Here is a 15000-nt window from a genome sequence, read left to right on the forward strand (position 1 = left end):
GTCCACTGCAGGACGAAGGTCTCATCATACTCTCTCTACCAACCCCTGTATGCTGTGGAGGCCGTTTTTTACCTCGAGAGTATACTGGTTTGATGAGCCTAAGCCACCAAATTTGTTCAACAAAGCTTGCCATTGGAGTACAGTTTTAAATACTCATAAAGTAAATACGATTAAATTAACAGAAGTGTTTAACTGGAACTCATTTTATCAGCCTCGAAAGATGTAGGCCGCGGTAGAATTTGAACTCAAAACATAAAGAGGGATGAAATACCTATTTCTTTACTACCCACAAGGGGCTATACACAGAGGGGACAAGCAAAGACAGACAAACGGATTAAGTCGATTATATCGACCCCAGTGTGTAACTGGTACTTATTTAATCGACCCCGAAAGGATGAAAGGCAAAGTCGAACTCGGCGGAATTTGAACTCAGAACGTAACGACAGACGAAATACCGCTAAGCTTTTACAACCGATATTTCCAGCTCACCACAGAATATGTAGGGAATCAAATAATAAATATATACGCATATAATACTAATCTATATATTTGAATTTAACATGTATTTACATATGTATGTATTTATGTGTTTAAGCTTATGAGGCTAAACTTAAAAATACCTTTTATCATTTAACAAAATCGATATCACTATCTACTAAAGGCATTGAGCTCACTATTTATTTGACGTTTTGCATTTCTATAAAACATGCATGTGTGTGCGTGTGTGTTGTGCGTGTGTGTGTGTGTGCGTGAGTGTGTGTATGCGTGTGTGCGCGTGGTCAGTTGTGTGCCTATGTGCACGTGTGTGTGTGTGTGTGTGTGTGTGTATTTGTGTGTGTGCGGAGAAATAAAGAAAGGTCAGATATCAACTCACGGCTCTTGATATGTTCTCAGCAGGGATTGTATATTCGTTGAACTTTTTAAAAATCAAACGAAATACGAAGGAGTTGGTCCAGCCTATGGATTGATATACAGAATAATCATTGCGTTTATAAATGAGAAACACGTCATAGATACACATATAACTAATATACGTAGACATAAATACACGTTCATGATCACATATACATTTATAAAAATACTATATATATATATGTATTTCCCTGAAGAGAATATTAATCCTTATCAACATCACCTATTCCTATGGAAGGTATAATTTGTAATCTTCGAAACATATGTTGGACATAAAAGAATTCATTTAACATGCGTTTTACACCATTTACTAAATGTATATATATATGTAAATATATATATATATATATATATATATATATATATATATATATATATATATATATATATATATATATATATATATTTATATATATAAATATATATATATATATATATATATATATATATATATATATATATATATATATATGAATATACAGACTCTCTTAAATACATATACATGTACATGTATAAACACACATAGATATGCATGTTTGTACACATACACAGTTCCATGTATTTATATGTGTATATGTGTATCGCTGTCAAATAAAATTTCAGGAATTACAATTTCTGCTCCCGAAGCTGCAGGAATTCATTTGTCGTCAACTCTTCTGTGTGTTCTTCGACGAGATCATTATTGTTTTCATCGTCAATGTTATTGTTTCCATCGAGGCCCATGGACTTGCCGAGAGATACTACCTCCTTGACTACAGGCGCCTGAGACCCAGAACCTCTAGAAGTCTCTTTTTGATACGCAATCAGGTCACAGCTTCCACCATGCAGAATTCAGCGTTCTCCTCGTTACACCCTGCCAGGCCATATCGATGATTATCAGGCGGTTACCAATGTTGTAGAGCTCCTTCCAAAACTCACGTAAAGTTAGATTTGTATTTTCGGTGACGAAACTGGTCTTTGGTGTACAATTTCTTAAATTTAGAAATCACCTGTTGATCCATGGGCTGCATGGAAGTGGTGTTGGTGCGTGAAAGGTACAGAACTTTTATTAATTTTAATTCGTCCTGGATATCATCTCCTTGTCTAGGAGTAGGATTATTGTCGAGAATGAGGTGAGCCTTGAGAGAAAGATCGTTCTCCAGAAAGTACTGTTTCCCCGCTGGTCCGAAGACAAATTTGACCCACTCAATGAAGAACTGCCTGGTGATCCAGACATTAATGTTTGCTCCTTCAGGATTTGATGCAACTTGAACGCTCGTGAGTTTTGGGAATGGTAAGCAAGGAGCGGATTAAACTTTAACTCTCCACTCTCATTGGCATGGAGCCTAGAATTTTCTTTTCTGCAGTTATGTAGGTTCCTCTGGGCATTTTGTTTCCAAACCAAGGTCAGGTCCATCATAGTTGAATACCTATTGTGCGATGTACCCATCGCTGGGGATAAGCTGACGGAATTCACTCACGAAATCCTCAGCTGCCTTCGTGTCAGAACTCGTTGTTTCCCCATAGTTGACGATGCTACGAACACCAGATCTCTTCCTGAAATTATCAAACCAGACACGACTGGCCTTAAATGCCTCTGATAATGTCTCATCCGTCGACATTCCATGGTTCTGTTTTAAGAGATAATCATACAGCGTTTGTACTTTCTCGCAGATGATGGTTTCCGTAATCGTATCCTCTGCGAGCTGCTTCTCGTTGATCTATTGGAGAAGCAATTTTTCCATCTCTTCGTAGACAGATGTGCAATCGCTGGAGAGCCTGGAGACACGCTTCGCTGGTGTAACAGCCTTGATCACGTTCTTTTTCTTCAGAATGATGCAGATCGTCGACATGCATCAGTTGAATCGACGTGATATGTACTTTACACGCACTCCTCTCTAATGTTTATAAATGGTTTCTTTCTTCAATTCTATCGTAATCAGGTGTTTCTTCTTCTCGACACCTTCCTTTGCACTAACCTTCTTATGACCCTTGGCTAACACAAATAATTATTATCAAATAATGGCAAAAGACGCACGAAACTAAAAACACAATAGGCATGCTGCCACAACGACAGAAAGACGTGAATTGCTCGTAGGGCAAATTACTCGTACAATAGTGCCCTCGTGTTGCGATTTATATCTTCAGCGAGTTAACTTTGGATTCTTTAACAACAATTTAAGCTTCATGTCGCCAGGAGTTTACCGTTTTCACTCCCTCAATTTTGGATTTTATTCGCATTCATAGCGTCTCAAGTTGCTAACCGTGAACAATAAATTTTTTTTCAGGTTATCGAACTTCGATATGGGAAGAGCCTACAACCGTTGCCAATAAATTATTCTTGTCTCTGAATGTTGTTTTTATACCTACCTAGGACTGCTTGAAGCGTACAAATTCATACACTTAGATCTTTGGCGCTAAAAAATTACACACATGCACACACATACACACATGCATACATACATACATACATACGTACATACATACGTACACACACACACACACACACACACACACACACACACACACACACATATATATATATATATATATATATATATATATATATATATAACTTTTATAAGTAATATTCTAAAAGAATATGTAACTGAACTTATATTGAGTGCTCTATTATTTTGAGCAAATAAATGTATATATATGTGTTTTTATATTATTAATAAATTCATAAACCTATCAATAATATTCTCAGGAAATCAATATTTAATATTTCGAAAGATATATATCCAATATGACATGGTAATATAATAAATTTAAAATTTAAAATATAAATATACGAAATATATATGTGTGTGTGTGTGTGTGTGTGTGTGTGTGTGTGTGTGTGTGTGTGTGTGTGTGTGTGTGTGTGTGTGTTTTACCAAATATATTTCCTGGCAGGTGCCATGAAATGAGTTAACTCGTATCATTGGGCAAATAAAGAAATATTTCGATTTTAGCCCTGAAGAGATCTCTAGCTTTCAAATTCATAATGCAATTATTAATTGTAAAGTGAATGGAGGTAGATATTGAAACGATCGTAGGCCTTATGTAATCGACAGTTATATATATTCGGTCAGTGAGGTGACGAAGCGTCTTTCTGAACGTCTGAATGTGTAAATATATTGGAGAATGCTTTTAACACGTTGACTGCCAACTACGAGTTATCTCGTAGTTGGCAATCTATATAATTTTGCCAGGTACGAGCATACTCGTAGAGGTCTATTTTATTGTAACGCTTAAAATGAACTGGCGTCTGGAACTAACATTGTGAGTGTGTTGTGGAAACACTAAAGACGCACTTTATTTACTCAATGATACGAGTTAACTCATTTCATGGCACCTGCCAGGAAATATATTTGGTAAAACACACACACACACACACACACACACACACACACACACACACACACACACATATATATATATATATATATATATATATATGTATATATATATATATATATATATATATATATATATATATATATATATATATGTATATATATATATATATATATGTATATATATATATATATATATGTATATATATATATATATATGTATATATATATATATATATATATATATATATATATATATATATATATATATATATATATATATATGTATGTATATACACTAGCAGAAATACCCGGCATTGATCGGGTTAAAGAGAATAAGGAAATTTAAAAACACCGTCTAGATTACACAGATCTCAACTGCTAATAGCTGTGAACCCAACTTTCTACATTAATAACTCTTCAACCCATAACAGCATGGAACATAGACGTTAAGTGAAATGTTAAAAGAAAGTTTCAACTGATATATGTATATAAAGTAAATACATGTAATTTAAAAACATGTTTTGTGTAGCTTATTTCGTGACCAAACAAAACAGGTATAGATTATAAAAAAATGGTGTTTCATTTGACAGAAGTAGTAGAGAGCCAATCCGATGATAAATCTGACCTTGGATCTTGAAGGTTTACATGAATCTTGGTTCAGTTAAATCTGTTGTGGCTCTAAATGATGTGATCTGTAGTGCAGCGTTGTACTGTCTAATCTTGTTTTGGGAGTGCTTGGAATGTTGGTCAGTTGATGACAAGAGTTTCTTCAATGGCTCCGGATGTTGGGGGACTGCAGAGAGTTTAACCTTTCTACCATTGCAGCGCAGTACAGTTGTCTCTCCAGGCCACTTCCCTGCTTAACAATGTATGGACTCAGTTGTCATTGAAACAATGGAAACTCTACTGTCATCTGCATAATGAACTGCTGTATCATAATTGAAAGCTGCTTCATAGAAGTTGCTTCCCTGAGCTGTTGCAACTGCTCTTCGTTCTGCAGTGGAGATCCTATTCCTTGTCAGCCGAGCATACCTCTGTTCATCACGTTGAGATGCTTTGCTTTTGCAGTGCACTGGTTGTTCGTTTCTTGGTTTGCTTCCTTTCTGCAGCTGTCTCTCTTTCCCTGGACAGAGACATTCCTTGGCTGACCTTGACATCGTAAACAAATTTGATACTTTCCTTTTAGGCATGGTTATATACGCATACAGCAATACATGGGTGCAGAAAATAGAAAACAATGAAAATAAGTGGGTGACGTGGAGAAAGTAAATAAGACATTTTTGCGGAAACTGAAGAATTGTACGGGTTGAATCGAAATTTGTCAGTGAACCAAAGAGACAGTATGGAAAGAACCAGAAAGCCGTTAACAACCGAAAAGTAGAGAACCGTTGCAAAGGTAAATCAAAAATCTTTAGGGAAATTAACTAAGTGTACGGATTTAAGTGATATTTTTGAAGTTACTTCTGTCAGTAAATTATGACCTTACTTGTCTTAGTAATTCTGTCAACAACAAAATAACACAAAATGTTGCAAAGGTAAATAAGAAATTTGTAGGCGAACTTAACGAAGTGTACGGATTAAAGTGAAATTTATGAAGTTAATTTTGTCAGTAAATTTTGTATGAAATTACTTTCATCAGTAATTGTGAACTTCTTTCTGTCAGTAATTTGTCGTTGTTGTTTGTAAATAGCGATTGAAAACGCACAGTGAAAACAATAGCGATTGCCTTAAAGTGAAAACAATAGAGTAAGATATAGAGAGAGGGAGAGAAAGCTAGCTGTTTGGACAAATAAGAAAGATATAGATAGATAATATATAGACAAATAAATATATAGAGATAGATAGATATAGCGACAGAGATGGATAGGGAGATATAGAGAGATATAGAGAGCTAGAGATAGATAGAAAGAGATGAACAGAGAGATATAGATAGAGAGATATAGATAGAGAGATATAGATAGAGAGATGTAGATAGAGAGATATAAATAGAGAGATATAGACGTCACTGACGTTAGAAAACGGGAAGTAAATATTCTACAAAAATTTTTAAAAACGTGAATCTAATATAAAAAGCAATATGTTGTCTTTTTTCATGAAAAATGGATGTAAGGGATAAATCAATTTCTGAAAGTTACTTCGCAAAGAGGTACCTCCCCCCTCCATGAAGCACAGGAACGTGTGTTTTCTGTCCCCGGGGTGGGGTATCTGTTAATCATTATGTGAAAAATTTTACCAGTCTAAAACAATCCCTGGAACATAAGGAATGTATGCTCCCAGTTTGGAGAAAATCATTTGAAAAATATGGCCTTTATAATATTTTACACACACATAGGCCGAACGGGATTTATATTGAAAATTATAACATTATTACATAAAAGAGCGTTCTATATTAAACAAAAGCCCCCAAAAAACAACCAACTACAATGCAGGATATATCGATGAATTAAATTCTTGACTGTCCCGCAAGCAAAATATATCTTTTTACGCACAGATGAGTGTAATGATAAACGTGCATACGTACAAACCATACGCAAAGCGAACTAAATCTGTTGCATAACAAAATGCAATTGATCAAGTATCATGGGTTACATATGCAAACGCAAGTTTTTCACCAAATTACTTAAAGTTAATAACTAAATTATTAGCCTAATTTGCGATCCTAGAGGGTGTACCTATGGGAGGACAGGACACATGAGTCAACAGGCTGGTAGAGAGAACCGATCACAGTTTTAAAGACATAGCAACTACAAACATCTGAAAATTAATTAGGAATATATATAAATACGAGGGTTATGAGTAAGACTATATTACGAAATTTATATTGAATCGCAATGCAGTACCTCTGGGATAGAATGGGAGATCATATTCGAATCTACTACATATGTTATTATTATCTTGGTTTGGCTCAAGTTTGGTCTTATTCCTGGTAAGATTTATATGGGTAACAAATTAATACCTATAAACTCTGGTATCCACAAATTTTCAGCTATCTTTCAAGTGCTTAGGACTCTCCTGATAATCCTTGCTGTCCCTAACAGACAAAAATTCTGTAAGGTGCTCTACCGAGCATTCTATTCCAATCTCCTTCAGCCATTTGTTTCTATCTCTCTATCTTTATTTACTGTTTTATAGGCACCACCTTCACTGTTCTCATGCTCCAAATTCTTCCTATTTCAAATTTTAAGGGATTTTTTTTTGTTTTTCGTCCTCTTTCTTTACGATCCTGTAATCAAGCATAATGGGTCGATTTGTAAGCAGATTCGCCTTTCTTTATCTATAATTGCCGGCCTTTTATTTTCTAACTTCTTGTCCGTTTGAATAGAACAGTTCAACAAAGTCTTACATTTCTCCAACTCCAGTACTCTTTCAACTCAATGATTGTCCCAAGTGTCTCCAGCTTCAAATCCCCATTTCTGATACATTTTCCAGTGTAAGACTTTTACAATTCTGCCGTGCCTCCATTTCTAATATTGTTCCTTTGCCAACATGGGCCATTTTCTCACAATGTGTGCCACTGTCTCGTTCTAAGTTCCACAGGTTCTACATTTTTGTGACACATTCTCTCCATATTTTTTTCTCAACTTATTTTTATCTTTCCATCTTGGGCTGCTACAATTATGTTCTCTGTATATTTTTATTAAATGAGCCTTTTTTACCAAGCCCAAGATGTTGTTCCTCATACGTCTTCAGAGGCTCTCCAAAAGTAGCTCTCCTTCCCTACGTCTCCAATGCCTCACCATGTCTTCAGTGGTGCTTGTATGCAGGGGTTTCTTTTCAGTCTGTCCGATGTTCTCCCTTTGTATCTCATTCTTGTTCTTCTCTCTTATTACGCGCTTAATCACGTGTTTTTTATTCAGTCTTTAGACGTTTTTCTGTGCTGCTCTGTAAATACTAAGCTAAACATGTTTTCCAACTGTACACATTCTTCTACTGCTATTAAGCCTCTTCCACATTGATCTTTCCTTAAGTACAGTCGGTTGATATCAGCTTTCGGATGTTGAGCTCCATATATTTTCAACAACTTATTAAATTTTGTCAAATTTCTTTATTTTGATTTATATTATTTCTCTTTATCACAGGTTTTGTAGGAGTTCATGGAGGCTTGCATGCGTAGTGGGCTTACTACCTGCAGCCTAGGCTAGCATGCTATTCATTCTTTTCCCCTATCTAATACTTTCATGTGTATTGAGGCCGTGCCAAGGAGACGAACATTTTGTAACAGTTCTACGGGGCACTTTATTCTAATTTCTTTTATATTCCCCTTCGTACTTTCTGATACTGTTCCCAAGAACCCAACAATAATTGGCACTTCTTCATTTTCCATAATTGGGCTATTTCATACTTAAGAGGGTTGCATTTATCTTTTTTTTTTCGATTCACCTCTTCACAATTTGTGTTTCAACGGAGCATGCAACAACATCTATATAGCATATGTGGTGTACCTTGTCTCCCACCACTAGGTCCGGTCTGTTATGCTCTAGCACCTAATATATTTGGATTCGGAAATCCCAGAGGATTTTGCCTGTCTCCGACTCTGCCACTCTCTGCGGTTTGTGCTCATACTACGTCTTGATTTTCTCTGGTCCCCACTTTTCACACAATTTTCAATGTAGATCTTTTGATATCTAGTCGTTTCGTCGAAACTTGTAGTGGTTTTGGGCAAGTCTAAGGCATTCGTTCGTGATATGGATAATGGTTTCATCAACTCTATTACAGATGCTCTTTCTGATGTTCACCCTCCAGTTTGTGGCCAAAGAAAACTCTTGCGCTGCCAATATAGTGTTCTCGGTCTATTTCTTTGGGGTTTTTTTCATTAACAAATCCCACCTATTTTTTCCAGAAACTTCTGTTGTTATATGGAAATTGACTGTGTCCTCCCTTCTTGCGTAATTCTTCTTCATTCCTTTTTGTGTTTCTTCCCTCATTTTTCCTGCTTTCAATACTCCCTCGTTCCTAACTGTCACTAGCAAAGTTTCCTTACTTTGGGCTCGGTATCTCATTAAGCCCTCGAGTTCGATACGCACGCAGTCTCCCCCACTTATCAGTCTTCTTCCTCCATTCGCTCTTTTCGTGTCTAGGCGATCAATATCTGCACGTGGATGATGCGTTCCATGCAACATTAGGACCTTTCTTCACTTCCTGTCCATCTCCTTTAGTTTTTCCTCTGTCCACTTCAGTTTTCCAACCTCATACCGAACTATTGCGACTGCGTGCGAGTTTGTTGCCGAAATTATGTTTCTAGCATTCAGCTTTCAACCCAATAATTTGCTCACTCGCCACAGGTACTCTCTTTTCCTCTTTTCCTTCATGTTGTGTTGTTTGATTCTATCTGAGCGACAGAGAGAGAGAGAGAGAGAGAGAGAGAGAGAGAGAAAGAAGAGAGAGAAAGAGAGAGAGAAAGAGAGAGAGAGAGAAAGGGAGAGAGAGGGCAACAGAGAGAGAGAGAGAGAGAAAGAGAGAAAGACAGAGAAAGAGAGAGAGAAAGAGAGAGAGAAAAAGAGAGAGAAAGAGAGAGAGAAAGAGAGACAGAGAGAGAGGGAAAAAGAGAGAGAGAGAAAGAGAGAGAGAAAGAGAGGATAGGAGAGAGAGAGAAGAGAGGGTAGAGAGAGAGAAAGAGAGAGAGAGAGATAAAGAGAGCAGAGAGACAGAGAACATTTCAAAAATTAAATGAAATGAACATGAAATGAAAAAATCGTGTAAATAAAAGGGCATAATAAAAGGAATAATATAGGTTTTAAATATTGGCACGTAAACAGCAGATTCGGTGTAGGGGTTAGAGTTGATTACATTGACCCCAATGCTCAACTGGCACTTGGTTAATTGGTATAATTAAATAGAAACTAAGCAAACACAAACAGTTCAAGAAACGGAAAAGTGCGAAATAAAATGCTGATTTATTGAAATTATCCAAGCTTCGAGAGAATTTAAATAAATAGTTGTATGTATGAGAGAGAGAGAGAGAGAGAGAGAGAGAGAGAGAGGAGAGAGAGAGAGAGTCAGTGTATGTGCGTGGGGGCGTGCGTGTCCGATGGTATTATCTACTGTGGTTGATGATGATGACAACGACGAAGAGGATGGTAATGGTGATTCATGAAGCTAATTATGACGATAATGGTGATAAAAACAATAAGAAACACCATACTTACTTTCATCAATGATTCCATGTGACTTTGTTGAACTCCTAAATTACGCAATGCCCGGGATTCGTTCAAAACTTGGGAGATATTGCGCCGTAGTTGACTTTCAGTCATTTCGCTAAATACTGTACAGTAAATAGCAAATATTTTGTTTCTGTTAGAGCTGAAATAAAAATAGATATTAGAAAGTCGGTATGTATGTATGTATGTATGTATGTATGTATGTATGTATGTATGTATGTATGTATGTCACCAGAATTTTTTTGTAGACAATGGTAATCTAATTGGTTTTAAAGATAATTTTGTTGTAATACCAGTAATCTAAATTGCACCTTTTCGATAAAATTGACCATTGACTGACCAGCCAAATTTCCATTTACCGATAATGGAAACCATTGTATCAGCACTGATGTTTATAAAACATAATTTCTTGACATTAGTATGGTTGCTATTATATCCTTGTTAATTACAGGTATCAATAAGGCGGAGAACTGAGAGAAACGTTAACACGCCGTCAGATATGCCCTACGGTAATTAGTCTGGCGCTACATTCTTGAGTTCAAATTCCACCGAGGTAGACTTTACCTTTCATCCTTTTGGGGTCGATTAATTAAGTAGCAGTTACGCACTGGGGTCAATATAATCGGCTTAATATGTTTGTCCCCTCTCTGTATAGCCCCTCTGTGGGCAGTAAAGAAATACAAAACGTTAACACGCATGGCGAAATACTTAGCAGTATTTCGTCTGCCTTTACGATTTGAGTTCAAATTCCGCCGAGGTAGACTTTACCTTTCATCTTTTCGGATTCGATAAATTAAATACCAGTTGCGTAACGGGGTCGATCTAATCGACTAGACCCCCTCCCCAAAAATTTCCTTGTGCCTAGAGTAGAAAAGAAGCAAAATAAATATAGGCGACATTAAAGCCAATTAAACCACAAACTCCAAAACATAAACGAATCCGCCTGTTAGAAATCAATGAAATTACTACACACACACACCCATCACACACGCAAACGCACATACACACATACACTGAGGGAGTGCCGTAAAATATACATATATATACATATATATTTCACACATGACATCCAGAAACACTGTCTAGAGAAAACACCTAGTGGTGCTAAATAGAATATTCGAAATTTTTTTCCACAAGGTAAAGAAAGGCTTTAAGAGGTATCATGTTGAGTGGATTATGCAGATAAACAAATTAAATACATCAAATATATATTGTTCTACTCTAAGCACAAGACCCAGAACTTTTGGGGAGGGGATAGTCCATTACATCGACTCCAGTACGCCACTGGTACTTAATTTATCGACCCCCCAAAAGGATGAAAGGCAAAGTCGACCCTGGCGGAATTTGAACTCAGAATATAAAAAATGAAATACCGATAAGAATTTTGCGCGGAATGCTAACGTTTCTGCCAGCTCACCCTATTGCCTCATCACATATGTTAAATATATTAAAGACATCAGATATAAAATATACATATATGTATACATGTAAAACGAAGGAAAGCAAACGATGTTTATATTAAAATAAACAATGCATTCGAGGATAGAAAAAGCGGTAATTTTTTATTTGATTTTGCAAACTTCAAGAAATGAATTGTTTTGTTTCAATTATTTTTTATATTCCAATATAGCTTAGAATCGGATCATTATAGCTAAAAAAAACGCCTTCAGTATGGTTGAGAACAGAATTACTGAAGAAGGCTAGAACTACTACTCGCGGATGACTAAAAGTTGGTCTTAAGAATATATTCTTCCAGTACCGTAGTTTGCCCTCTTTAGCATGTGAGAAATCCACATGGTAGTCTCCTCTCTGTGTATAAATTACTATACACTCATATATATATATATATATATATATATATATATATATACACATATATATATATATATATATATATTATATATATATATATATATATATATATATATAATATACAGAGAGAGGAGAGAGAGAGGTGAGGAGAGAGAGAGAGTGAGAGAGAGAGAGAGAGAGAATTTCCTGGTTAGTTTTAAATTGCGTGTTAGCCACCTTAATTATTTTATAATTTTCACATTGCCATTTTGTGAAATCAATCACTGATTCCTATGGCATTCTCAATATACTGACAGGCGGGAGTTAGCCTCCACCAGCTGAAATAGAGTGAGCATTGCTGATGAGTATTAACTTCCCTATAAGTAATTAGTATGCTAACTAATCCATCTCGCTTACGGTGGGGAATGTTCCCCCACCCTGTCAATGCAAAGAGACCATGTGTTTTTTTATGGCTGAGGAGTCTATGACTAATATTTCTAACAATCATGGTGCTCACGGCACTTTTGCCACTCTTCATCAGAAATAGAAAAATTCCAAAGAAGGGAAGACGGTGAAAGAAAATCGCCAACAATACACACGCTGTTATATATTGAAATATATATATATATATATATATATATATATATATATATATATATATATATATATATATATATATATATATATATACAGTTCTCTCTGTATCTCTAGGTGGGTTTCTTTGTCCTTTGTATAATAAACATTGATAAAACACTTAAACATTTCATTGAATGTATGATTGTATATATTGTAGGTCACAAGTGCAAAACTGTTGACTATTGTGACATATAATACATACGATATAGTGGAATGTTTAGAAATAAATCAAATAAAATTTGAATAAATGCGTTAGAAACTTTTGCTTACCCACAATATTCAACTCTGAATGTTCCCGTCACCGTTAATAACTCATGCTCCATCTACAAAAGCCGGATGTGTATATATATATATATATATATATTTATATATATATATATATATATATATATATGCATACATTAAATTCAAGAAACAAAGTTTGCTTTAGAAGCCTTGAGATATATTTAAAGATACAGTTAAGGAATTAATTTAATTCTCAAACGCAGGATAATGCTAATAATATAGCATGAACAGGATCGAATATCCATATTTTGCGGCTAGCTATGAGACTCAAACTCACTTCCCTGTGATCACCCGTCAAGGGCTTTACCATTAAGCTAACTGCCCGAACGACAAATTCTGCTGCAAATTTAAGGTATATAAATCTAGCATTATAAGTCGCATAACCACAGGTGTGTGAGTTCAAGTCTCATGACTGGTCACTGACAAATTTTTCTGCAAAATATCGATAGTATTTATTCTGTTCATGCTATATTATTAAAAATATCCTGCGTTTGAGAAAAAGTATTTTCTAATCTGAAATATATATATCTATATATATATTACAGATTAGAATACTAAAATTTGAAGAGTAGGACATTAAAAATAACAATGACAAAGACCAATAGGAAATGCGCATGGAATATATTAGCTGGACGCTCGATAAAGTGGGGGAAATAAGGGGGTCTTTAACGTTCCGAACATAGCTCTTTGTCACAAAGGAAAACAGAAAAGTAGGGAGAAGGAAAATATTACCAAAAGTACGTGTGTGGTTACATATGCACATATGTTTGTGTGTGTGCGTGTCCGCGCGTATGTGTGCGTGCGTGTGTGTGTGTGTGTTTGTGTGTGTGTGTGTGTGTGTGTGTGTGTGTGTGTGTGTGTAAACACAAGAATAGTGATTAATGGGATTTTATTTACTGTCAGAATCGGAAATTATATCACGGAATATATAAATGACGTTCATTGTGTGAACTTCATTTAAAGACAAAATAGTGCATAGAATAGTCTTTTTATTGACCAGCAAAAATTCAGTGAGTTAGAAAAATGTAATACTATCAGTAAATGGAGTTGATTGTCTAAATTTCATGAAACCCAAACACAATTAATTCGCATTCTTTAACTACGGTCTACTGCACGTTCATGTCTCAGTATATTTACATGTCTGTATAAAAGTCCATATATACTTACATGCATACAAGTTATGAACATATGGATTGCATTAGACTGCCGGAGTTTAGTCCACTGCAGGACGAAGGTCTCATCATACTCTTTCTACCAACCCCTGTCTGATGTGGAGGCCGTTTTTGCCTCGAGAGTATACTGGTTTGATGAGCCTAACCAACCAAACTTGTTCAACAAAGCTTGGTATTGGAATACAGTTTTAAATACTCATGAAGTAAAAACGATTAAATTAACACAATTGTTTAACTGGAACTCATTTTATCAACCTCTAAACGATGAAAAGCAAAGTCGGCCACGGTAGAATTTGAACTTAAAACACAAAGAGGGACGGAATACCGCTAAGCATTTCTCCAGGCGTACAAACGATTCTTCAAGCTCGCCGCAGATTATGTAGGGAATGAAATAATAAATATATACGCATAGGAGGAATTTCAACCCTGTTTCGTGGTCTGCTACCACAACCAGCTCCTTTATAGGATACCAGTTAGCTCAAGACATCATCAGGAGGAACCACGTCCGGTTTCGGCCCCTACTCCTCTACCGTTTTGACGTGGCGGGGCCCCCTCTTTTCGGGGGATGTCTTCAGCTCTGGTGTTGGGTGTATGTCTTCTTTCTTCTATTCCCCTGGCCTCTTCGATGCAGCATCAACGAGTGTCAGCGTCCGACTGATCGTCATGTCAAGTTCCCCCTTTTTATATCTGCTGCTAGGCTCCAGCAGGCAGCCCCAGCTAGAT

The 15000-nt window shown here is 36.0% G+C and overlaps 2 protein-coding genes across 13 annotated transcripts in view; one reads left to right on the forward strand and one right to left on the reverse strand.

Annotated features, from left to right (window-relative positions):
- LOC106867080 (acyl-coenzyme A amino acid N-acyltransferase 1) overlaps nt 1–15000 on the forward strand; it is a 224087-nt gene that overhangs the window by 42970 nt on the left and 166117 nt on the right. The gene's annotated exons all lie outside the window — the stretch shown is intronic.
- Nucleotides 1–15000, reverse strand: part of LOC149130136 (uncharacterized) — a 173129-nt gene that overhangs the window by 12455 nt on the left and 145674 nt on the right. For 9 of the 11 annotated variants that reach the window (XM_089346170.1, XM_089346175.1, XM_089346172.1 and 6 more), the window contains one exon: nt 875–957. In XM_089346170.1, coding sequence (XP_089202296.1) covers nt 875–957 — 83 coding nt within the window. Of the gene's footprint in view, nt 1–874; nt 958–10381; nt 10536–13090; nt 13144–15000 lie in introns of all 11 variants that reach the window. The other 2 variants (XR_016239196.1, XR_016239195.1) reach the window with 1 other exon arrangement.

The sequence above is a fragment of the Octopus bimaculoides genome, chromosome 30 (assembly GCF_046866305.1).
Source record: "Octopus bimaculoides isolate indiv1 chromosome 30, ASM4686630v1, whole genome shotgun sequence".
Lineage (NCBI taxonomy): Eukaryota > Metazoa > Mollusca > Cephalopoda > Octopoda > Octopodidae > Octopus > Octopus bimaculoides.